Source organism: Papaver somniferum, chromosome 6, assembly GCF_003573695.1.
Source record: "Papaver somniferum cultivar HN1 chromosome 6, ASM357369v1, whole genome shotgun sequence".
Taxonomy (NCBI): Eukaryota; Viridiplantae; Streptophyta; class Magnoliopsida; order Ranunculales; family Papaveraceae; genus Papaver; species Papaver somniferum.
The window spans coordinates 132,113,704-132,140,106 of record NC_039363.1 but is presented as its reverse complement, the minus strand read 5'-3'; the positions used below and the strand labels follow the sequence as shown (position 1 = coordinate 132,140,106).

At 35.7% G+C, this 26,403-nt stretch overlaps 3 protein-coding genes and 2 long non-coding RNA genes across 5 annotated transcripts; all 5 read left to right on the top strand.

The window, feature by feature from the left end:
* Positions 1–3,392: 3,392 nt before the first annotated feature.
* Positions 3,393–3,955, top strand: LOC113289350 (B3 domain-containing protein REM19-like). The gene is made up of 2 exons (XM_026538589.1): positions 3,393–3,462; positions 3,557–3,955. The coding sequence occupies exons 1-2, from the start codon at positions 3,421–3,423 to the stop codon at positions 3,806–3,808; spliced, it is 294 nt and encodes a 97-aa protein (XP_026394374.1). The 5' UTR covers positions 3,393–3,420; the 3' UTR covers positions 3,809–3,955.
* A 704-nt stretch (positions 3,956–4,659) lies between these two features.
* Positions 4,660–6,396, top strand: LOC113291506 (putative B3 domain-containing protein Os03g0621600). The gene is made up of 5 exons (XM_026541032.1): positions 4,660–4,755; positions 5,135–5,435; positions 5,535–5,671; positions 5,822–6,246; positions 6,366–6,396. Exons 1-5 carry the CDS (start codon positions 4,660–4,662, stop codon positions 6,394–6,396), a joined length of 990 nt encoding a protein of 329 aa, XP_026396817.1.
* Positions 6,397–16,458: 10,062 nt separating this feature from the next.
* LOC113291505 (B3 domain-containing protein REM19-like) lies at positions 16,459–17,192 on the top strand. The gene is made up of 2 exons (XM_026541031.1): positions 16,459–16,839; positions 16,929–17,192. The coding sequence occupies exons 1-2, from the start codon at positions 16,459–16,461 to the stop codon at positions 17,190–17,192; spliced, it is 645 nt and encodes a 214-aa protein (XP_026396816.1).
* A 484-nt stretch (positions 17,193–17,676) lies between these two features.
* Positions 17,677–19,811, top strand: LOC113286199. The gene is made up of 3 exons (XR_003329160.1): positions 17,677–18,019; positions 18,685–19,213; positions 19,315–19,811. It is a non-coding gene; the product is annotated as an uncharacterized LOC113286199 (long non-coding RNA).
* A 5,394-nt stretch (positions 19,812–25,205) lies between these two features.
* On the top strand, positions 25,206–25,607 carry LOC113286599. Its single transcript, XR_003329372.1, has 3 exons — positions 25,206–25,274; positions 25,374–25,476; positions 25,566–25,607. It is a non-coding gene; the product is annotated as an uncharacterized LOC113286599 (long non-coding RNA).
* The last annotated feature ends 796 nt before the right edge of the window (positions 25,608–26,403 follow it).

The window sequence follows — 26,403 nt, the reverse complement described above, 5'->3', positions numbered from 1 at the left end:
TAGTCATGCCTACGATGTGCCGTCTGTGTAAGAAGAGTTGCGAGACTATTAGTCATGTTACTTGGCATTGCAGAGTTGCTAAGAGAATTTGGGCTTGGGCGGAAAATATTTTTAATCTGCAACCTAATGAAGATTTGGTGACATTGTACAAGGCTGCAAAAGGACGTAGCAGGATGATAAAAGATCTGTGGCTGGTTGCTAATCTTGCAGTTGTCACAGAATTATGGAAGCTACGAAATAAAGCTTATTTTGAAGATATGGCGGTGCAATGTCTTGGTTTTAAAGGCAGAGTTTATCAGGTAATACATGATAACTCAACCAGAATGAAGGGACATATGTATAACAATATGGAGGAGTTACACATTTTGAACTATTTTAAGGTGCAACATAAATCGTGCAAAATTTCTACTCCAATAGAGGTTAGTTGGTCTCCTACTAACCAAGATGAAATCATGATTTGATGTGATGGCGCCTCACTTGGAAATCCAGGCCAGGTCGGTGCTGGTGTTAGTTTTCGTGATGCCAATGCAGTAATGCTTGGAGTTCTTTGTGTAGGCCTTAGTTGGCAAACCAATTATTATGCGGAAGTGTGTGTTGTAATTTATGGTGTGATGCCAGCCAAGAGGTGGAACGTGGAGAATATTTGTGTTCCGATTCGAAGAGTTTCATTCAATCTTTTCAAAAGGGTGAGCTGCCATGGCATCTAATGCAGAAGTGGAGACTTGCGAAGAATTTTTAAAATAATGTTCGTTATGTTCATAGCTATAGAGAAGCTAATTTTTCAGCTAATGCTTTGCCTAAGCAAGATTATTTGATGGCCGAAGATATTTTCGAGTTTTATGAGGGGAGGTCAGGTTTTATTCTATCTGTAGAATGGTCTGGCGAGGTTTGTTATCGTTTCAAATAGGATAGATTGGTGGGTGGCCTCACAGATAGCTTCTAGTCTGGCCTAGCCCATGTACATCTTTTGCTTTTTTGATAATTTTATCGAGTACAGATTCACCGCGGCATGCTGATCCGCGATTACTAGCGATTCCAACTTCATGTTCCCGAGTTGCAGAGAACAATCGGAACTGAGGCAATCTTTCTGGATTCGTCTTTGATTTTGTAACTCCTCTCTCGTTGAATGCTATTAATGAATTCCACGAGACTTATTCTACGATATTAGTTGTGTGTGATATTATTATACTTGGAGTCATTAGGTCCCGCTCTCGACCAACCAATCATCTTGCTCTCTGAACCATGTCTTGACCCTGCGTCGGATGCCATCACTGGCTTCGGCTTCGCTTAGAGATTTAGGATGGTGATGGCCCTTTATCGACCAAGTAAAAAAAATATTATTTGAATTGATTAAAAGATTAATTGTATTAAGTTTTGGTTGGTAACCTAGGAACAAGTTGGGAACCAACACCCTCCTGAATAGCAACTCCTAATATTTAAATTTTGGAATTACTTGAGAAATAATCACTAGATTTCTGAGTTTATTCATATATCATAAAGATTAATTGAGATGCATGAAAGGGTTCTAAAGTTCAAAAAAAAGCTTATATAACCTTTTCATAATTAAGATCATAACCCACATGTTATTGCTTACTTGACAATGTCGTAATTTTTCTATATGACTCAGGTCAAGAACAAGTTAAGAAAATATCTAAAGCTTCTTATCTATGACTATCAGGCCACTTCCGATTAATACTTTTATATAAGCTCAAGTAGAACGAAATTTTAATAGCATGTTTGGATACTAGAAGTAGAAATCAATCTCACAAACCAGAACAATTTGTTTCACAAAAAACTAGTATTTTTAGCTTTTAAAAATCATTCTGAAATTATATTCTTAAACTAACTTCTAATGTATTTGCTTCCAAAAGTCAAGAAATAATTTCTAATGTGTTTCCCAAAAATGTATACCCACATGCATCGCTTGTTAATTTTTATTTCTAAACATTTTAAACAATTTTTCCGTGTTGCCTCTAAGCACTAGTCTTCCTAATCTGACGAGGGTGCCTTCAATAAAAAAGGGGGGGTGCTATAAAATTAAAGGGCTATTTAATCTCTGGGTACAAATTTCTTCCACATGGTTAGGTCCGTCTAATTGATGACGAGACAAGATAGAAAGTCAGACATTTGGTGCATGCAAGTAAGAAAGCTATAATTAGGATGCAACTTGCAAGTAATTAAATTGATAGTTGATTTAACTTCTCGGGAATCAGAGAGGTGGAACTGGAAACCGAAAAGAAAAGAAAAGAAACCATTAATTAGAATGATAATTACAGAGAGAAAAGCTGAATTAATTGGGGTGTTGGTCACCGTTGCAAGCTTCATCTGTTTATCTACATTATATAAATCCTTAGTTATTTACCAAGATAAAACCTCGAGTAATTTTTGTACTAGAAGAAGATGAGTTCATATTTCTTCCAAGTAATCCACAATTACATGATTGAAGGCGAACGATTAGTAAGATTTCTCTGGTTACTTTTTCTCCTTTTACTTCTCATTGCGAAATTAGACATAATTAATTTGGGTTTGCATATTATCTTTCTTAATTTTCTTAGTACGATGTACTAAATATCATGCATCATCTGACAGGAGCTTCCAAAAAAGTTTGTTAGGAAGTACGGGGAAGAACTTTCTGAGGATGCAGTTATCAAAGACCCAAGTGGTAAAATCTGGCAGGTAAAAATGAGGAGAACACATGAAGGTGAGATCTTTCTTGAGAATGGTTGGCAAGGATTTATGGAGTATTTCTCGCTTCGTTCTGGACATTTTTTAATATTCAGATATGATGGAAGTTCACGTTTTCATGTTTATATATGTGACATGAGTGCTTGTGAGATAGAATATCCATGGCAAAGTAACAATGCAAGGGAATCCCATTATGTAGAAGTATCAACAGAAGAAGAAGAAGAAGAAGACGATCGCGCAGAAGATTTGGATGTTTCATATCAATGGCGCCAAACTCGTGAAATACCTGCTGCAGCTAAGAGAGCTAAACTTACTTGTGATACTTTTTCAGGATCTAGCGAAAGCAGAAGTTGTGACAAGTCAAAGAGTCCGTTATCTAGTCCCTCTGGTTTTGTACCGGGTCCCCCTGGTTTTGCTAGCCCTTCTGTTTTTTCTTGTCCCCCTGGTTTTGCTGTGAACAACCGTAATCGAAATGCTGGAGGTTTACTACATAAACCAAAAAATATACATAACCAAGGAAAACCATGGGGTTTTAATTTCAGGCGTGATTCGCGTGAAACTGAAGTGATTTCAATCTCCTCTGGTAGTGATTCTAGTGAAAGCAATGATGAGTATCCTGTGTCAACCAAACGTAAACATGCAAGCACAGTTCAAGCACATCTGCAAGAAGATAGTAGGTCAGGGTTTCCAGCTCGTCAAATGTACGCACCCGACAATACTAAATTCAGAATCGAAATGCACCCATCTTATGTCGATAACAGAAATTGCCCCCTGGTGGTACGATATTTACCTCAAAGTTTCTTAAACCTTGAACCATTACAAACTGTACCGAAAATTGCTTTTGCTAACATTTATTTATGTGTATATGCAGCATGTACCTAGTAAATTTGCCAAGCAATTTTTGAAAAGACAAAGTCAGACTGCGACCCTTAGAACTCCAGATAGGAAATTCTGGGATGTCAAGTGTGTTGTTTATAATGGTTCTGCTAAATATGCAGCTACTTTCCGAAAGGGATGGAAAGAATTCAGGCTGCACAATGATTTGAAGGAAGGTGACATTTGCGACTTTGAACTAGTTGACAAGGATAATCTTGGCATGGATGTTACCTTTTCCCAAGTATAGATCCGCATTAGCTAATTAGACCTATCCACTAGATGTGGTTTAATTTCATTTCTTTTGGGTACTATATATTGTACTTTTTATTATCGGAATTTCTGATGTTACTGGACTGTCAATAGATATATCAATGGATTTTGTAGTCTCTTAACTCTTTATGTACTAGAACGACTGTCTAAGAACTAAACTGGTGTCGGATACGCAAAATCAAAGTTCAAAAATCTGTTTTTCTTTATAATAAAACTCAACATTGGTGTTTTTTGTGCACACACAAGAACTTTATAATAAGACTTGCAACATCAAAAAGATAAAGATTTGTTCTAACTAAATGGTGCAATGTGCAGACCTTCATACATGTGTTTCAACTTTTGGCTATGCCTTGCTCTCCTCTCAGTTTTCTTGTCTAATTTATTCATTTATAATCCAATGATGTTTTCAGCGTCTGCTAATTTCTATAGTGCCTTTATAATTTTGGTTCACCAAAAAGCCTAGTTGACCAAAAGATGTGAATGAATTAAAGCTTTAACTTCTTCGTATTACCAAACGCTTCAGACTACTTCCATAGGGTTAGGGTGTTAATTGGACGTCTCATCACTTACTTACTCCCCAGCATTGAAAAGAAAAAAAAATGCATGCAATTGCATGCATTCATCATTACTATCGACTTTTGGGATCTTTAATGACAAGATTTATTTCACCCATTAGAAGAAGGAAATAAGGTCGGTAAGTGTGGTTGTTGTTTATCTAGAAATTGCATTAAAGAGCTAACAAACCATCAGAAGTTACTAGTTTTCCTTCTTATTCATAAGTTGCTAGTGCTACTGCTTCTGAAGGCAACACAAAGTAGCTAGAGCAGGATGAGGAGAAAATTGAGGTCTAATGCTTCTACAAATATCAGTAACAAAACATCGTTTTTCAAAGTACTGCAGATTGGTCGTTTTGAAGAAAAACTGGTAATTTCTCATAAACCACCCCATCTCTCTTCTTTTTATCTATCTTTAAATTGGTTAAGGTTTGGGCAAACGAATTTAGTAATGCGTTGCATGTACCATACCCTTTTTGGCTGAGCATATTTATCTGGAATGGTAGTAAATCGGATTATAAATTTGATGTTTCATGTCATCCTACTAGCTATTTCAATGCATAGTCTAGTACCATAATCATACACCAACATTTTAGTCTTTCTATCTGACATGTATCTCGTTTACTCCTTTTTCTCTGCTCAGTTTCATAATTTTCTTCATTATCCAAGAGTAGGATACAGTTTTTGAAAATCTACTTTAGGTTGTTTCCATGATATGTGATGATTGATGTACTATTCATTTTTTGTAGCTGGTTCCACCGGCCTTTATCAGGCATTTCAATGGCAAGACACCCGATAAGTTGATCCTACAAAGTCCTACTGGGAGATCTTGGACCATAAAAATGAAGAAATATGGCAATAAGGAGTTGTTCTTCTATAATGGTTGGCCAGAGTTTGTACATGCACATTCTTTACAACATGAGGATTTCGTAGTTTTCAAATACAAAGGTCATTCCAAGTTTCATGTGAAAATACATGCAAAAACTGGGTGCGAAAAGGAGTTCCCTTTAGAGTTCACTGAGCCAATTTTGGAAGTTAAGCAAGAAGAAGGTAAAAGAGTCTACCACTGTCTTATTTGTTGTCTATATTGTGTGCGTAGTTGGTAACTTGAATTAATTTAAAATCTTGTCAACTGGTTGGCAATACTAGATGAAGAAACTGACGAAGAAACAACATACGGAAATGGGTACAATGAACAAAGAAGAGTTGTTAAATCAGCAATGCCCAGGATGAGCGAGCATCCACATTTTGTTGCTGTCTGGAGGGACACCAGAAAAAGCCATTTGGTAACCGGAAATCTTTTGTTTTGTTTTGTTGTTTTTTTTTTTCATTTTGGTTTTGAGGTTTCGATTCCAAAAAATATTTTTTCAGAACAACGCAAAGTCGAACGAGGAACCGAGTTTCTTTGTTGCTTTTAATTTTTGTTTGAATTGCAGACAATTCCAAGGAATTTTGCCAAAGAATTTGGACTCGATGAGGAAAATAGTATAGTGCTTCAAGATCCTAAGGAGAGGTCATGGCCTGTGGACCTCATTCAAGTAGCAGACGGCCGCATTAATATGGCTGATGGATGGGCTCAATTTTCAGAAGGAAATAAGTTATCAGCAGGTGATGTCTGTCTATTCCAAGTTATCAACCGAACAAAAGTTGATGAGTTGAATGTTATCATTTTTCCAAAGGCTGAAGTAGAGAAACAAGGTTGGGAGGTTCCGAATCTTCCGATTACCAGGAGACCAATTTATTACTTGGATCCTGAGTTCAAAACGCGAAATTTAGGAAAAAGGCCCATGACAGCTTGTATGACAATACCTGCAAAAGGAAGAGTTGCAGCTGACTCACCTGAGTCATCTGGATCTGAGTCGTCTGGATCTGAGTGAAATTACCTGACTCATCTGGATCTGACTCACTAAGGTCTGAGTCAGAAAATATGTTTGTTTTGTGAGTCAGACCTGACTCAGCTGACTGGATTTTTTTGGACAGAAAATGCCCTTATACACATTTCAAACCATAACATTTATCACTACTGAAACATCACAAATTGTTCCATTCCAGTCTAAGCAACTTCCCTTTTTGATGGAATTAAACATATTAAACATCATAAAACAATAAAATCTAAAGATTAAAGTCCTACAAACATAAAAGAAGCAACAAAATCTAAAGGAGACTAGCTATCTCATCACGTAAGTTGTTCATATATATCTGCTCTTGTCGTCCAAACAGACGAGGTGCATTTTCTTCCGTTTCCGCTTCCACTTCGACTTCCACCTGTGTCTCATTCATATCAAATGTCTCATTCTCATATTCTTTAAATAGCCAATCATCCAATGCATTACGACGTAGAAAGTTATGTATTGACATACAAGCAATAACGATATCTCTTTGAGTCTCAAATGAGTAAGAAGGCATTTTACTTAAGACGGGAAATCTTACTTTCAATACCCCGAATGCTCTCTCAATCACATTCCTCAATCGAGCATGGGCTTGATTAAACTTCTCCTCTTTTGCCGTTGGAGGAACTCTTCGGTAATCACCTATCCAATACCTTATGTTGCGATACAGACACATAAACCCTTGTGTATGAGAGTACGCAGCATCACATAGATAGTATTTGTCTGCAAATTTTCAACAAAAACATTATGAAGTCATGCTGATGAAACTGCAGCAAGAGGTAACATATATGCTAGTCCAAACTCTAATCACATCCTCATCTGCCAAAGAAACCGGGCGCCTCTCTGCTATTAAGGAGGGTAGGCACAGAGCTAATCACTACTATGACTACTGTCTCACGCTTTCATATGTTCCCTTAATAAAATAATTAGGTGTAAACTAAGAACCTTCTGATGACCATAAGTTACTACAGTGATTAACATGAGGGACCGTCAAAAACTTTAAAAAAAAAGAAAAGAGAAAAATAGAAGAAGATGAAGAAGCAAATGCTGGATTCATACGGGAGATCTCACATACAGTATATATAGCTTTTGGCGCAAGTGGGGCTAACTGAGGACAAGTCATAAGGCATGAGACGCGAGGACGCCAGCATGACAGAAAGTTTAGGCGAGCAAAAACAGAGTAGAGCATATATATCCTAATTCCTAAGTAGAGTTCGGTATATAAGAACGCAGTGCACAAGAATCTAAATAAAATTGAGTAAAGAAAACAAACCCAATGCAGAAAAATGGGACTTAAAATAGAGATATTACCTGGTGGAGGTAAAGGAAACTTGAAATATGGATCACGCACTTCCTCGGTCAACACTCTCGAGTCATGAGCAGTGCCTTCCCATCCAACCACTACATACAAAAAGTACATATCCCAATCACATATCGCAAGCACGTTTTGGGTACATTCTCCTCTTCCCCTTCCTCTATACGGTATTTGCTTCTCGACTGGAATGCTCGCACTAATTAGAGTGCCATCCAATGCACCAACAGCACCTTTAAAAGCACCTTCTCTGAGACGTTTATGCCTTTTAGTTATAGCTGGCTTGTCAAATACATTAGACGGAGGAACTAAAACTTCAGCAGACCAAATCTTCATAGCAGCCAACACTTCATGAAAATACTTACTAACCGTTTCACCCGAATGTTGAAAGTGATACAAAATTACACGAGTCCTACAGTTGTGCCCAATTGTATATAAGAACATTGCCATCTTCTCCTCTACTTCTATATATTTACTATCCTCTAAAAGTCCTTTGGCTCGGAACTCATTGCATAATAGGGTAAAAGGAACCTTACTCATTCTCAATAGGTTGTACATATTCCTCGGATTTCCATCTAACAGGTCTTGGGTGAAAGCCTTTCCCGTTAAAATTGACTTCTTGTACTTCGGACGTACACGCCGTTTAGCCTTCTTAAGTTTCTTCACTAACAAGCATAAAACTACTGGTTGAGATAATAGCGTTTTCATTTTCCTGAAAAGACCAAGTAGATGAAAGAAAATCAATTTCAATACAATATTTAGTAGAGATGACTACGACTAATTTCTTCTGAGTAATTGCACTGCTAGATTCACTCATAGTAAGTTATCAGCTCAGAAGATCGTTATATTCTCAATGTCAACCGATTCTCCTCTTCAAGATTATTAGTATTACTTTGAGTCAGTCAAGTACCCAAACTCAAAGAAAGTCATAATCTCATATGTTAATGCAAAATCATCCACATCTAAACACTTAGGGTCACAAGATGAAATTCTAGGATCCCGCCAGAGTTGATTGAGGCTATTCCTTCTGCTCAGGTGGAACTTGGGGTCAGGTTTAGCTCTCAGGATGAGGTCATAACCCACACGTCTTATCACGCTGAACAATGATGTGAATGTGATCATGAAACAAATTCAAACCAGCTCAAGCAACCAACTCCCAGTTTACAGGGGGCTGTTTTTCATGTAACAATACTTTGATGGTTTAGGTATCCGATATTTCAACTCAAAAATAATTATTCATTCATTCACAAACCTATATAAGAAAATGAGTACTTGCCTGTATTTAAGTTCTCCCCTTCTCTAAACCCTCTTCCTTGTAGCCTTTCAATCTGCAATGAAATGAAAGAAAAAGGTTAAAAGCATAAATAAGAAAATAACCAGCAAGCAATTCAATATAACCAATAAGAAAATACGTATTCATTCATTCAACATTCACTCATTAAGCACAAATAAGCACAAATAATACTGATTCATCCATTAACTTCAATAAATACTCATTCAACATTCAACATAAAATAAAACTCGAGTACGTAAGTAACAAACACGAATGTTTTACAACCCTAACATCTCTAACTATTTCCTAATTTCTCAACATCTCAGTGGATGAGTATTCAAGATTTCTCAACGTTCTTTTAAAAGTTTGTGTACAAAGGCAACACGACGCTCATCGCTTTTCAAACTGACAAACAATTTCTGCCAACCAGGCATCTCTGAAGCTTTTAGAGTTATGCTCAAATACTCATCCATTGTGATGCAATCAGTCTCAAGTAAATTATCCAAAGCTTTCATGAATTCGGCTGCGCTATCCTTTTCTAGAGCAAGTTTCTTATGTTGAAGATGAGTCTCCATCGATGTTACAATAGAACAAACTTTCTCAGTTAATAGATCACTTGATTCTTCCTCCATTTCCTTCTTCCTTTTCCTGCCACTCCCCTTTGCATTGAGACTAGAATCAACCTCGTTGTCATCCTCATGATTTTTTTCTTTTCCATGACTTGTACGAGATTCAGATCCATTATTTGAAACCCCTGCAGTTATAGAAGTTCCAGCTAAACAAGGCGGTTCCACTCTTCCAGGCGTATCTCTATTAGCTCCAGTGGAGAATTTCCCATCAAATAAATTCTGCAACTTCTCTGCATCTTCCAGCCCCTTGTTCTTGAATTAACTAGCGTTTTTGATTGTCTGCATCAATTAGAAAGTAAAAATTAATAAATATGTTCAGCTGTTTATACAATCAAAGTTATAATTAGATGCACCAAACAGAACATTACGGTTCATTAAGGTTATGGAAACATTTAACACATTGCCTTAACTGGCTTAACCTGATGAACTATATAGAAACTTGTTTCATAAAATATATACTTGTTTCATAAAGTATATATACAGTGTGGATTATAACGGAAGTTTAATTGCTTGTCCTCAATCAACTATATAGAAACTTGTTTCATAAAATGGTGAACATATAATAGAAAATCTAAAGAAACTAAGAGCAAATAGTGAAGAAAGACATTGTTGACCCAAGTCCTAAAATACCTCTCAAGCGGGTATAATTGCTTTCCACGACCAAACTGTAGCAAAATCATAAATTAACAGATCACGTAGGTTGACCAAAAGTTGTCTTAACTGGCTTAACCTGGACAGCTAGATGTCATTACATTCACATGCTTATATATCTGATATAAATATCACACCTGTTCAAAGATCTTACATTATAGCGCAGTCTGTGTTTCTCAGCTCATTGTACAAATAAAAGAACAAATGACCATATTATACTGTCACAACATAAGAAAATCACCATATTACCAATGTCGCCATTTAACACCACGGGCCTGCACTATAGGATCCTTGAGAAGATGTACGTAGTTAAGAGGTATGTGATATGCCCTTGACATGAGATATATTTCTTATGCAGCTTTTACAGCTAGATCTCCCGGGGAACCATTTATTGACCATTAAACACAAAAATTCACAAGAGGTTCTTCATATACATACTTTTGAGCATGATAATCCCCTGGAATAGTATGGTATTTTCATGAGACCTTTTGGCATTGACTTACTGCAGTAATACAGTAGTACCAAAGTCATCTGAATCGACCAACAATGACCATACTATATAGATCACCTCATATTTCATTGGAAGCTGTCTATGATTCTAGTTAGGAAGTGTTTCCGGTCAGTTTAAACCTTAATTATCAGCTGAAATGACTATGGAATTAGAAAAACATGGTCAAACATGGGTACACGAATCAAGAACTCATAAAATTTGCATGGGGTACACAATTAAGCCCTGGTATTTATCAATAAAAATGGGATATGGTTCATGGTAAGAAGCATGATCAAATTTTAAGCATAATTCAAACTTAATTCCTAAAGCCAAAACACATTGCCTTAACTGGCTTAACCTGATGGCAGAGCGTCGTTTAAAGAAAAACAACGATAGAAGTAAGCCAGACCAGGTCTTACAAGCATAAATTTAATTCAATCATAAAGTCCAAACAAAACTGAAATAGTCTCTTACCTTGTCTAATTCAATCCATTGCTCTTCGCTCCAATCAAATGTGTTCGTCTCCGCGTTATACCCATGTCCGGTTCTAGCTAAGAGACGGGACCAAGTGTCATATTGGGTTCGTAAGTAATCCCAGTGGTTTCTCAACTTTTTTTGTGTGATGGTGCAGTCATACTTCTCAGAAAAGAACTTGCACAAATTTCCCCACGAAGTTTGCTTCAAAGAAGTTCCAGAAAATCCATACTCAGTAGCTTGTGCCAAACACTGGTCAATAAATAGCCCTCTAAATTCTGGGACGCTCCTAAAAGTTATCTTATTTGCTTTCTCATCTTCCTTTTTCTCCATAGAGAACTAGCATAAAGTAAAACAAATACAAGACGTGGGTAATTTGAAACAAAAAGAGTGTGCTAACTTTTGAGAATTACCATACAAAGTAATTTACCACTAGGCATGATCTTTATGCATTCAGGATATACGGGTTTAAAATGAAGATAGAATATTTGACAGCGAAAAGTAAAAGCAATGGTTGGCACCAGATCCTCATTACTGTCCTAATATCAAAAGAGAGATTCGCCAAAAGTAATGATCACTAATCCATAACAAACCATTTAACAAGCCAGGACAACATGCATAATATTTTATTGTGTGTATTCCTCTCTGCAACATGTTCTCATTCAAAAAGTTATGCTTATAAACAAATGACAGGGTTTTCTAGAGACAGTAGGGGAATTTTTTTTATCATTGCTGGTTACCAAGAGACATGGATCCACCTTAGTATCTAGATTATCATTGCTTTTACTTTTAAACAACATTTCCTCTCTCTCTAAACAACATCATTCCCTTTGCATACAGTAACAAGGTTCTGCCGGCTAGTATCAAGAATTTATGATACATTAATTCATTAATGAAGACAACTTTTCTATTGCTTTCCTGTCCAAAGCACTGTTTTCCTTCAACTTAACAAACTCAGCAACTCAAAATCACACACTAAATATCGAAATGACAACACTTATATAGTAATAAGGATATTGGCTCAGCATTAAGAATCAAATAGATTTCCTATAAGGCTAGGAGCCTAGGACTAATTGTACTCTATTTCCCAAAAATTTCCCTGCCCATACTACATTATTTTTTTAAATTAATACAGGAATACAAGTTTATTAAAGGTAGAATTACATTCTCCATTAAGATTAGCTAAAGTAAGTCACAAAATGCACAATAAACATAGCAATGAAAGATTCAGAAAGATTCAGAAAGTACTTATAATTTCAATAAGGGTTGTTATCATTACACTTACCTAGAGATTTCTTAACTGTAAAAAAGAAAAACAAAATGAAATCCCTAGTTGTATGGTCTAGTATCCTAGCTATAAACAGGAAAGACCCATGTTCTATCATAATTAGCAAGCACAGTTATATTTCTCCCCTAGGCATTTTCACAAACACCATCAGATATTCAACCAGAAAATCTAAATAAAAACCCATCTTCTAAATCAAATAAAACCCATATGAAAATGAAAGAACATGTTCGACCATAAAATATTAATAAAAACCCATGTTCCGAATCACATAAAACCCATATGAAAATGAGTATGGATGAAGAATTATACCTGAAGATGATGAATGATTCTAAAAGAAGCTTTTAAATGATTTGAAAGAGATGGAAAGATGAGACGAGAGTGATGATTGAGATAAAAATTACTCGATTTGTTGAGAGAGGTGAAGAAGATATCAGTTGAGAATAGATCTAGGGTTTGGCTCCTCATTACCCATCTCTGCTTCCGACGGAATGAACGAAGAAAATGAGAAAGGAAATGATTTTTTTTTATATAAAACGTGAGGGCATTTTTGTCGATTTCAGTGAGTCAGGGGTTTGAGCCACCTACTCAGCAGCATTTCAATGCCTGACTCCCTAGGGACCGAGTCAGGGGTTAGGTTCGACTCAGATGTCGAGTCAGGGGTTGCTAAATTTACAAAACAAACAGTCTGACTGCTGACTCGGCGCGAGTCAGGGGTTGACTCAGACCCAGACGCCGAGTCAGCTGCAAACAAACAAGCTCTTAGTATAAAAGAAGCCAATACCGTCAATTCAGCACTAATGAAGATCATGAAGGGAGATATCGGAGTTAATTCAGCTTTCCCCGCCAAAAGCGATCATCCGCCTTTCATTTTTACTTGGAGGAATTCCAGAAAACATTTTATGGTGTGTAGAAATTCATTTTCCATTCTTTCATTTTATTCGTCTTTATTTATTATTCGGGAATTTAGCAACGTGATTTTTTATTTTGATTTGGAAATGCTTTTTCTCTGCAGACTATTCCAAGGGTTTTCGTGAGAAGGCACCAACTCAACACCGAGAACAGTTTAGTTCTTCAAGATCCCGAGGGGAAGTTATTGTTGGTTAAAATTCAACATAGAAGTCACTAACAAGTTGGTTAGGACAAGATTAGGAAATTGATGTAATCCTAAGGGAATTAGAAGTCATCTAGTTCTAAGAAAAGGAAAGACATGTAATAAGGTAATAGGAGTAGGAATTCATAGTTCTATATATATATGATCACCAAAGTTGTGGTTGATCATATGAGCAAGATTAGAGCTTGTGTTTAGTTTTGAGAGATTTTCTAAACATCAATAAAGAGAGTTGTCTTTATATAAGCTAAGTTTCATCTTGCAGTTGCCATTAATTGGTATCAGAGCTTGTTTCTGAGCCATGGAAAACGAAATCACCATTGTGGGTGTAAAACAGTTCACGCCACCATCAATACAAGTTCCAATCCTCAACGCCACAAACAACACAGTATGGGCCATGAGAATGAAGGTACTGATGAAAATCTACAAAGTTTGGGAAACAATTGATCCTGGTACATTGGACCCAGACAAAAACAATGTTGCCATTGGATTACTCTTTCAAGCAATACCAGAATGTCTTGTTCTACAAGTTGGTGAACAGGAAACTTCAAAGAAAATTTGGGATGCAATAAAGGCACGTAATCTCGGAGCTGATCGAGTTAAAGAAGCCCGTCTACAAACCTTAATGTCTGAATTTGAAAGAGTGAAGATGAAAGACACTGATACTATTGATAGCTTTGCAGGAAAGCTATCAGAGATAGCCTCAAAAGCTGCGTCACTTGGACAATCCATTGATGAAGATAAACTGGTAAAGAAGTTTCTCAATAGTTTACCAAGATCCAAGTATATTCATATCATAGCCTCTCTCGAACAAGTCTTAGATTTAAAGAAGACTAGCTATGAAGATATAATTGGAAGATTGAAAGCATATGAAGAGAGAATCCTTGATGAAGAAAACAATGGAGAAACTCAAGGAAAACTCTTGTACACAAACTCTTACCAACAAAACTCTGCAACAAGAGGAAGAGGTCGTGGAAGAGGTGGTAGAGTAAACAGAGGCCGAGGAAGGGGAGGAAGGTTTAACTCACAAGATAGAACAACAAGTCAGAATGATCAAAACCAAGGGAAAGAAAAGAAGGATAGATCAAACATTATTTGTTACAGATGTGATAAACCAGGACACTTCTTCTCTGTATGCCCTGAAAGAATACAAAAGATGGAAGAAGCAAACAAGAATGAAACAAGGGAAGCAGATACAACTCTTTTCATGCACGAAGTTGTATTCTTAAACGAAGGGAAACTAATACCAAAGAACCATGAATCAAAGGATGGTGAAGAAGGAATCTGGTATTTAGATAATGGAGTCAGCAATCACATGACTGGTAAGAGACACTACTTTTCTGAACTCAATGAGAAAATAAAAGGACAAGTGAAGTTTGGGGATGGATCTTCTGTAGAAATTGAAGGGAGAGGAGAAGGAGAAAGAGTTAGAGAAAGTTAAAGAAGGTTTACGTTTTTGGTAGAGAAGTGCGCAAAGTTCTGATGGTTGAAAAGTTGGAGAAGAAAGAAGCCGCAGTTAGGGTTTGAGTTAGAAGTTTGTTGCGGCGTTGGTGTCTTCACAAGGGTTCGATAGTTTTTTTTTTTAAAAGTTAGCCTTGAAGCTGTTTTTGCTGCCTGCTGAGACGAAGGAGTGGGAGCAAGTTATTGTTCGTGACTTGTTTCTTACCAAAAGCTGTTTAGGGTTTGTTCATGAAGGTCGTTAACGAGGAATCAAGGTTGTTGCTGCTATTATTAGCAGTAGGTGTTGGAAGTTGATGATGAGTTATGCTGAAAAAAAGATGAAGATCGTGTTCGCTGGAGGAAACATAGTTATGCAAGGAGAATTCTGAAAGAAGCAGGACTTGAAACTTGTAATCCAACTAAGATACCAATGGAGTTTGGACATAAAGTTTCAAAGGCACAAGAAGAAGCAGAGATTGATTCAACGAGTTATAGAAGAAGTGTTGGATGCCTTAGATACTTATTACACACAAGACCAGATTTGGCTTTCTTTGTGGGAGTAGCAAGACGTTATATGAAGAGTCCACGCAAGTCTCATGGTGATGTAATAAAGCAGATATTGAGATATCTAAGAGGAACAATCAGCTATGAATTGAAGTATGGTCGAGGAGGATCAAAAGGAATTGTTGGGTATAGTGACAGCAGTCATAATATTGACCAAGATGATGGAAAAAGTACAACTGGTCATATATTTTATCTAGGAGAAGCACCTATTACATGGTGTTCACAGAAGCAAGACACTGTAGCCCTCTCATCCTGTGAAGCTGAGTTTATGGCTGCAACAGAAGCAGCTAAACAATCAATATGGCTTCAAGAACTGTTGGGTGAAATCAAAGGAAGAGAACTTGAAAAAGTTCTCATCAAGATTGATAATAAGTCTGCAATTGCACTCACTAAAAATCCAGTGTTTCATGGGAAGACGAAACACATTCACAAAAGGTATCATTTCATACGAGAATGCATCGAGAAGGAGGTCATTAATGTAGAACACATACCTGGAACTGAGCAGAAGGCAGATATATTAACAAAGGCATTGGCTCGGATCAAGTTTGAAGAGATGAGGAAATTGATTGGAGTACAAGATATGTCACGGGTAAGGTTGAAGCTTAACGGGGAGAATGTTGGTTAAACTTCAACATAGAAGTCACTAATAAGTTGGTTAGGACAAGATTAGGAAATTGATGTAATCCTAAGGGAATTAGAAGTCATCTAGTTCTAAGAAAAGGAAAGACATGTAATAAGGTAATAGGACTAGAAAAAGGAATTCATAGTTCTATATATATATGATCACTAAAGTTGTGGTTGATCATATGAGCAAGATTAGAGCTTGTGTTTAGTTTTGAGAGATTTTCTAAACATCAATAAAGAGAGTTGTGTTTATATAAGCTAAGTTTCATCTTGCAGTTGCCATTAGTTATGGCCTGTAAAACTCTCTTTGAGGAAAGATGGTCGTATTGATATGGGGAAGGGATGGAACAATTTTTCGATTGGAAATAGGCTATCTGAAGGAGATGCATGTGTATTTGAGTTTCATAACTACACAAAAGGAAATACATTGAATGTTCGCATCACTAAAAAGTCTGACTTCGAGAAACACGGTTACTCGTTGATCAAAACTAAGAGACGGATTAAATACTTGGGTCCTGAAGTTAAACTGCTGCCAGGCTCTAAGATTGATTGCCTGACAGCTCCTGCAGAAAATAGAGCCATACAATCAACTGATGCTTTCAAGTCCAAGTATCCTACATGCAATTTAACTAAAGCCATACAAGCAGCTAATGCTTATCCTTCATGCGAAGTTATCATGAGACCATCTTATTTGCGTAAAGGGTGTGTTGGGGTATGATTTTTAACTCCTTACTTGCCTTGATTATTTTTTAATATGAAGTGAATTTTGTCTATATTGAATATTTTCTTGTGTCTATGCAGCCTCCTCTGCCTGCTCAATTTGCAAAGCCTTTTCTAACAAAGCAAAGTCAGATTGTCACTCTGAGGGTTTCAGATGGGAGAATGTGGGATGTTAAATGTACTACATCATCTTTTCCACACTATCAAGCTCACTTACTGAAGGGATGGTATGATTTCGTGTTGGGCAATCATCTGAAGGAAGGTGGCGTGTGCGTGTTTGAGCTAGTTGATATGGATAATCTTGAGATGAATGTTACCATTTTCCGAGTCAATTCTACAAGTTAAGCAAGATCCAACGTCCAAGCACCACCGTTTTGGTTTGCGGTTAAGCTCCTTTTTGGAAAGTATTCAGAAGATAATGGCACTTTGTTGTACGCCAAGCATGTCTTTGGTATACCATGTCAGATATCTAAGACCGATGGTTTTTGGTGAATCCGTGATTGTGCATGTTCTTCGGATTTGTACTTCTTTCTTATCTCTCGGAAATGACTTACTAGTAACTTAACTTTATATAAAAAAAAAAAAAAAACTTCCATTTCCGATTTACTGTATCTTCCACCATTTTGGTTGAGCTTATAGAAGCCATGAGTTTATAATTCAAAGAGTTTATAATTCAAAGGATACCCAGGTTTGAAGTGCGGCACTCCACCTAGTGGGGACTAGGGAGGGATTGAAGGGAAAGAAGAGGGCCATCTTTGAAAATTTTGTTCGGTATGCCTTAAATTCTTCTACGCATTTCTCGATGCAAGGTCTTTGAATCAATGTTCATAACAAATATCAGAAATCAGACTACCATTTCAAGCTAACAAAAATTTAAAAGCATCAAAACATCCTGGTGATGACGATCATAGCCTGTTGTACTAGAAAGAAGCTAGTGAAACAATTAATCAGACTGATGAAGAGAAATAAAGAGCTATCATTATTAAGCCCTAGATGAAGAAGCACAGAGACACAGAGAAATCTGGGGTATTTCATTTCATTTCCTTTGTAACTTTCATAAAGAAAACCTAGAATTTTGCAGAGAAAAAACACTCCAAGTTTTCATTTGGAAGAAAATGGCATATCGTTTCTTCAGTATTATCCATGCTGCAATCACTGAAAAGGGGGAACTAGTAAGATTTCTGCTTCCTTCTTTGATTATTTTACATTCTATTGTCAACGAAAACAAGAAAAAGTTTTTTTTTACCTGTTCTTGTTTTTTAATGTTGTATGGTGTGTAGTTTTCTCATATTAGATTTCAGTTCTTTAGATTTCTTTAATATGGTTCAGGTTGATGATATTACAGCATAGATTAATGCTTTAACCACAACCCAAAGCTAATTGTATGAGATTAGATGCATATTTTAGAGGTTTTATTGTGGATTCTTGTCGATTGAACTAGGAATAGTATAAATAAGTACTAGATTAGTGCAGGACACAAGAAAACATCTGCTATACCTAATAGAAGATGGGAACTAAGTTGACTAGAATAACACATTTAGTGGTGAATCTAGAGAGGAGTGTCTGAAACCCAAAGTCTCATAGTCTACTACAGACAGTTGAGGGTCTATGTATGAAGAGATGAAAATAAACTTGGATCTTCAATTACTGCGACATAGATCGTGGATGATACAGCCTCAGATTCTTAGTCGTTTAACACTCGTCTGCTATACGATAAGCAAACAAAAATTGAAGTTCTCTGAAGTGTTTTGTTTAATTGAAATTTCATTGTTTTGATCTCTTACAGCTTTGTCTACTTTAAAAAAAAAAAACTAAACATTTTGGTACATTAATGCAGGCTCTTCCAAAGAGATTTGTTGGGAAGTGTAGGACGGAATTGTCTGATGTTGCAGTTATCACTATTCCAAATGGTCAGGTCTGGCGTGTACAGTTAAGGGAGGCTAAAGGTGAAATTCTCTTCGGGAGGGGATGGAAAGACTTCATGGATTATTTTCCTCTTGGTGTTGGCCATTTTCTGCTTCTTAGATACGATGGAATTCACGTTTTCATGTTGTTGTTTGTAATATGACTGCAACGGAGATAAAATACCCTCTTCATTCAAGCAATGTCGAGATATCCAGTCATACAAGTGTTTTTTCAGCATCCACAACGGAAGAAACCGACTATGTAGAGAACTTGGAGATTCTTTGTCCATGCCCAATTAGCAGAATACCCTTACCAGCTAGCCGTTGTATACCTTACCTGCAAAAAAAGAAAGAAAAAGCAGAGCTGAAAGAGAAACCAATGTTTTCAAGTCTCAGTCTGGGAATCTTACATTCAAGATCGTCATGCAACCAGCCTATGTGCGTGAAGGGAGAACTGTGGTGGTATTAGTTTTAACCCAAGATTTTCTTAAGCTTTATTGCAGTCATTTCCAAAATCTACATTTATATAATTTTGTGATGCACATTTCCTTATTTGTGTGCAGCATGTACCTGTTGGGTTTAAGGTTTTTAGAGAAGTTGATCGTGATATCGCCACTCTTAGAGATTCCGAAGGGAGAACATGGGATGTTGGAATTTCAACTTATCGCGAAAAGCATACCAAACTGGTGACCGGCTACCGTTTGGAAGTTGGCGATGTTTGCATTTTTGAGCTGATTGACAGGGATAATCTCCAGATAGATGTTACTATAATGCGAGCTCAGGATGTGGTTTGATGATGACCAGGGCCGGCCTTGGGCCAAAGTGGCCGCAGTTTAACCTTGGGGCTTGGGCAGCAATCCCAAGGGGCCAACAAAATAGATACTTAAGTTCCTAGTTAAGGATAGAATTTGAAATTAGAGGAAAGAAGGGTCTTTGTTTCTCTTCCTAAAACATTTCTATACACGTATTTATCTGTAGTTCATTACCTTGGAGACTTTGGATAAACCGTCAAAGCAAAGATCAAATGTTTTCATAATGGTGCTACAAAAACCAATATAAACAATGTCTTCATATTGGTGCTATTTTATTTTCTTTGATAAACAAAGCCGCTTTTAGTAACTAGAAACTGGAATTACAAGGTTTAAGATAGGAAAAGATTTCCTTCTTAATTTGTCCAACATCTGCATCTTAACAGAATTATCTAAGAAATCTGATGAAAAGTTCTTGATGCTTAGTATCCTAGCTTCTTTTGCTGACTTATCTATTGAAAACGATAAATTTCTACTTCTAAATTTAAAACACACATTACTGAAAGCATTAAAAAGATCTTTGCATTTCTTGATATTGTTTAGCTCTCTCCAATGAGGTTGATAGGTGTATTATCTCTATTGATAGTTGACATAAGGTTTTTGCAGTTGTTTATGAACTCGCGGGGTTAATTTTCTCTTCTGTTATCCACTTGAGAGCTTGAAGAAATGCCTTCGCTCCAGCATCTAAGGCGTTGGCTGCCCAGCCGGAGCCTGCTCTGATTGCTCTGTAATCGCCTTTAACATCAGAAAATGATATAGCATATCCCATGGTGTTATTATTTTCTTTAAAGGAAGCATCAAAGCGAACAGTCCAATCATAATGTCTTGAATCTTCAGAACCTAAGCAATCATCTTGGTTTATGATCCTAACAACTGGCTTGTTTTTAGGAATGCTCATATATTCCTTTTGAATTTTATTAATTAAGACTAAAGGATCAGGCTTAGCATAATTGAAAAACAACATCATTTCTAAAATTCCAAATAAACGACGGTATGTAAATTATTTTATTAATATTTTTTTTTAATGTCATTATCATTCATGCATATATAAAACCAATGTTTGATATCATTGTTATGTCTGATTTTTGTGATGTCAGGAAAAGAAGTGCAAACCAAATGCATTTTGGAAAACTACAATTCAGAAATAAATAACATTCATCTTCTAATTGGCAATCATTACATAGACAACAACATGGATATGCATTCTTGTTATACTTATATGTTCTTTCTCATAGAGGTAAGACATTAGAAACCATTTTCCAGCAAAATAATTTAATTCTGGGAATACAATCCATCTTCCGTAGAGATTTCAAGAAAACAATTTCAAGTATAACATATGAAGTTACTAGATCTTAACTCGTGATGTAACGGCACAAGCATATTTCAATAACGTACCGATTGTCCTGTGATGTAGGAATGCCCTATTCTTGTGGTCTTATTTGTAATTTTATTATGGTAATTAAAACTCTTATTTTTGGAGGCACTGCTTTTTATTAAAAATGAGTAGTGTCAATGGTAATTAAAACTCTTATATTTTGGAGGTACTGTTTTTTATTAAAAATAGGTCTCAACCCGTGCCATAACGGTACGGGTAAGAATATGTGTTTCAAATGTACCATCGATTCATACATGTCGTAATTGTTCGAGAAGAATCGAACCGATCGATCCAGGTTTAAATGTTTTGAGGAGTTGGTTAATAAACATGTCCTTATCTTTGAATCTTTTAATTTTGTGTATGTAAGTCATACAACTCTTTGGGAAACACATAGTTAATCGTTAGAGCAAATCCTATGGGCAGTAGAACATTACTTCGTTCACTACTTCAAAAAAATATCATGAAAGGTCATTCATCAAACTTGTAACAAAACTAAAAATACCCAAAATTACTTTAAAATCAATTAGATTAATCTTGCAAAATCTGTTAGCATTAGATTTTAATTTTTCTCTTTGATATAAATTGTTGGATTCCCAATTTACATAGATTTTTGTTTATTCATTTTCCTAAAATTTATAATAATATTTAATTCTTGATCCATTTCTTTTCTTGTCCCTTTACCTACTATCATGAACTATTTCTCAAGCATGCATAATTACACGAAGTTGGGGATAAATGACAAAAACAGAAATCATGACAAAAAAGGAGAATAACGAGAGATGTGAGAAACTGAATCGATTACAATTAATTCACGCGTAGCCTTTCATAATCCCATGAAGTAGGGGAGAAATAATGACAGAAACAGAAACCATGACCAAAAAGGAGAATAAAGAGAGATGTGAGAAACTAAACCGATTACAATCAATTCGCGTGTAGCTTTGTGTTTGGTCAATTTTTTATAGGTTTCATTTTTCTTCTTGTCCCCTATCAGACAAATCTTAAAATCACAACATCTTTTTTTGGAAAAATCTGGCCTTTAAAAATTGTTTTTATTCTAAAAAATAATAAAAAAAGTAATTTGAAAACTAAAATCAAATTAAAACAAAACAAAGAAAAATTAACCAAGGGTGACTAAATAATTTGTCTATCTTAGGAAACCTTTTCTCACCCTACTACCACTACTTCTTCCACCACCACATTATCGTCACCACTCCACCTGTCTCACCAATACCCACCACCATTATCCCCACCGTCGGTCCACCACCACCACCCACCATCAAAATCACCATTAGTGCTTAATTTACATGTCTTAGGACCCATTTTCTCACCCTACTACCACTACTTCTTCCACCACCACATTATCGTCACCAGTCCACCAGTCTCAGCAATACCCACCACCATTATCCCCACCACTGCTCACCATCACAATCACCATTAATGCTTACTGATATGGTTAATATCAAATAAATTTATTATGTAATCAACAAAAATATATTACTTTGATTAATTAAAGAAACATTTGTTATGAAATATCAATTGAACATATATTATTAAATTTTAATTAAACACGATCATTTATAACAGTAGATTTATGTTATGCAAGTACAAATTTGATCGTTCTTTATCTAGCCTAATTTGTCCAAACTTTGTTTTGTAATATGAAAATGTAATCAATTTTATTTTAATACTAAAAACCGAGATTTATTCATATTGTCTTATATGATTCAGTATCCTCCTTAAAATATTTATGTTTTGTCCTTACCGATTGTGCTAAAAACAGCCAACTAAATCTGTCACAATATAATGTTGCTCATTTTGTAAAGACACAAAACTACTATTGTCCACTACTATTCACTAACATCCACCACCGTACGTAAAAACCAGCCACGTTCACTATTTTTTCCACCATCAGTAATATTACCACCTCAACCACTCACAAATACCCGCCACTGTTTCCACCACCCACTGCCAACCACCATTAAAAAATATCAATATAATTTTTAACCGAAGTCACTGTAGTAGAGTGGTAAAATCACTGATTGATGATACCAGTTACTTGAGTTCGAAACTCGCCAGCACCAAATTCTTTACCGATTAATATATATATATATATAGTTTTTAATAAATTTATTTATTAATAAAAATATGTATTTATTAGATTCATTAAATGAACATTTATCATTAAAAATTAATTAATCATTCATCATGAGCAATTAATAGGACACTAATTAATAAAGTATTTATAATGGTTAGTTAAAAAAGCCACGGTCGTATATTTATCCCTCCTAGACAAATCTCGACCGCTCTTTGCATTTACGGATGTAATATCCAACCATAACGTAAAGCGAATGCATTCGCCTTATGGTAACGTTTTCTATAAGATTCTAAAGTAGCGCTCCCAGAATTTCCGTGCCATTCATTTATTCAAACACTTCCAAAGTATTTTCACCCCACGGGTTTATTCAAATCAAAACTCACTCTTAGTTTTGAGATGAATGTTGACAGATTTGACAAATCAGTGAAACTTCCAATAAATTTATTAAAGAACAAAAAATGTTTATTAAGGACGAACAACAGTGCTCGTCATTTCAGTCTCCTCCCAAGTCCCAATTGAAAATAAATTGCGAAACAGAGTATTTCCTAAATGAGTTTTCATTAGAGTCCCGGAGAATGCGAGATTGTTTTACCGACAATATTAGATAATCTTTGTGCTTTCTTCGCATACAATCTAGCACTTCCTTCTTCCATACCTCCCAAACGACTGCACACAGAACCTTCGCACCAATAGTTTTACATCTTCCTTGTAACTTATTGTAGCTCCAACTTCAGACTGAGTTTGAACAACCCTTGACAGCACCCAGCTCAATCCCAAAGACAAAATGAAGAAATTCCATAAAGTTAAAGCAAGCTCACAGTGCATCAGCATGCCACTTGTATCTTCTACTTCCATTGAACACAACAATCATAGATAAAATAGTACTTGGACTCCCTGGTACGCTGAAGCGTCACTCTTGGAGGAAAAAAATTATGACAAATTGACCATGCTATACGGGAAGCTTCAATAGGTAACCACTTACTCCAAACTAAATTGTTAAAGTAGGAATTACCAATAGGTACTATTATAGTGTTCTTAGTTAGTGGCAGGTCCACCCATTAAAGCCCAATAATCGGAGGTCCATAATTAAAAAAAAACATAAAAATGGACCAAATTTTTTAAGCCCAGGTCCTACACACGTGTGTAACCTATTACGTGCATTTTAATAATTCCCAAAATGGCCTTCACTATAAATATAACAGAAATAAAAGCCACATTTTCTCAATTTTCTTCTCAGATCCGTTTTCTCTGTCTCGCTCGCTCTCCTCTTCTCTGCTGCAGCCGCTTATGAAGTTTAGACCTAGGGTTTGTGAAAATGTTTCGTAGTTTTACAGGTATGTTATGTAATCTTTTCTCCAGTTCTTCTTTGTTTTTGATTAATTCTCAACTGAATCATGAAGATCTGATTGATTTCATGATGTTTTCACTTTCTTTTTCCAGTTTTGGTAGTTCGATTTCATGATGTTCTCTAGTTTTTCACGTGCTGCTGATTTTTAGACTATGAATCAACAGTACATATTTGTTGTACTGAAATATGATGCTCTAATTTTTTTATTTTTTTTATAGTTTTGGAGATTTTTCTTGTTGGATCCAGAAGTACATATACAGAATACTCAAATTAAAGTGTTTCGATTCTATTTTTTCATAGATTCGCTACTTGTTTTTCACATGCATCTAAATTTTAGATTATGAATCAGCAGTACATATATGGTGTACTGAAAAATTATGCTTTAATTTTGTTATTTTTGTAGTTTTGGATATTCTTCTTCTTCGATCTAGAAGTATATATATGGAATACTGGGAAAAAAAGTGTTTCGATTCAGTTTTTTATAGATTCATTACTTGGTTTTCACATGCTGCTGATTTTAGTTCCATTTTGTTTTTTTTTTATATGCTTTTGAGTTGCTTTTGTGTATTAATCATCGGTACATATATGATATATTGGTGGATTTTAATGAAACAAGTTCAGATCTAAATAAAAAATCATGTTTTATGTTTATTTCATTAGTAGATCTGATATTTTTATGGTTTTTGGTTTGATTTTCAGTTTTCTTTTGTGTATTAACCATCAATACATATCTGACGTACTGTTTTCTTTTTTTGTTTACTATGAATCTATAGGTTTTCTCTTATTTTTTTGGTTTAATCCAGGAGTACATATATGTTGTACTGGTTGAAACTTCTTCTGATTCTGTTTTTTGGACGCTAAAGGAGGAGTATTTACCGCCTGGTTGGCTCTGTCTGGTACTTTTGTTTGCAGAACTATCCCCTTTATCTGTTTTAGGCAGGAAAATATTTTTCCGGACTTGAATTATAGCAGAATAATAATCTATTCTAAATCAGGTATGTGGTGCATCTGACAATCAAGAACTTCCTCCAAATTTTATAAAGCTCAAAAGAGATGTATACACACCAGATGTGATGGCAGCATGTGACTATATGATCGGTATTGGATTAAATTTCGTTGAAAATTTAAGTTTTTTGTTTCTGTTAGTCTGATAATAAAATCATATACTTAGTTATATTCTGTTTCAGGAAAGATTGGGTATGGAACAGTAAGTGAGGCTCTGTCATACAAGTTTCATTTCGTATTTGTACGGAGAGACTTCTTTAACGAAGAACCGTTCGTTATAAATATGCTTGAGGTATACAAGTCACTAGCTGATACTTTAGCTATTTACCCATTTATCACTATAATAGTTGGGATATGTGAGTTTGTGTGGTTGACCTGATCTTTTTTTTTTTCTTTTTTCTTTTTCAAAATAGTATCACCAAAACGGCGTTGAAATGATTAGGAGGATTTGCTCACAGGACGCTGGGCACCTTACCTTCAGCGTGCAATTAGTTTGAAACCCTGCTATGAAGGAGGGGTTGATGGTGGCAAGGTAATCCTTGCTATTCTGGATAAACTATTTAAGAAATACACGACATCTTTGTGCATTTGCAGTTCTTCACTTATGGAACTTGTTAAGAGTCAATTTGTCTTTGTTCATACAGCCTTTTGATAAAATCCGTGTTTAGAAATTAACTTGCAATTTGCTCGATCATCGTTTTCCAGTTGATGTATCTCGGACTCCAAGTTGTCACCAATGTATTCTCATCTGAATGATATTTAGTATTTACCTAAATTTTTTAGTTGTTATAGCTGATAGTGGCCTTGTTGATAATTCAGGTGACTGCCCGCATACTAAAAGATATGGCTTTTGAAAAGAATAATACTCCGCAAAAGGTAAATCTAGTTTGTCTGTCTTAATTTAAATTTGTAATTTGTAACAGAATCATGCATTTACAGTTTTGAATATTTGTAATCTCGTCTATTTCTGGAAAAAGACTTGTTCGAGATCAGTTACACCCACCAATGTGATCAATCATT

Excerpts from the sequence above, each read along its gene's own strand:
- LOC113289350 (XM_026538589.1), top strand. The coding sequence starts at position 3,421 with ATGCACCCATCTTATGTCGATAACAGAAATTGCCCCCTGGTG. Across the intron at positions 3,463-3,556 it reads ACAGAAATTGCCCCCTGGTG|CATGTACCTAGTAAATTTGC; the intron begins GTACGATATTTA and ends GTGTATATGCAG.
- LOC113291506 (XM_026541032.1), top strand. The coding sequence starts at position 4,660 with ATGAGGAGAAAATTGAGGTCTAATGCTTCTACAAATATCAGTAACAAA. Across the intron at positions 4,756-5,134 it reads GTCGTTTTGAAGAAAAACTG|CTGGTTCCACCGGCCTTTAT; the intron begins GTAATTTCTCAT and ends CATTTTTTGTAG. Across the intron at positions 5,672-5,821 it reads ACACCAGAAAAAGCCATTTG|ACAATTCCAAGGAATTTTGC; the intron begins GTAACCGGAAAT and ends TTTGAATTGCAG.
- LOC113291505 (XM_026541031.1), top strand. The coding sequence starts at position 16,459 with ATGGGGAAGGGATGGAACAATTTTTCGATTGGAAATAGGCTATCTGAA. Across the intron at positions 16,840-16,928 it reads TGCGTAAAGGGTGTGTTGGG|CCTCCTCTGCCTGCTCAATT; the intron begins GTATGATTTTTA and ends GTGTCTATGCAG.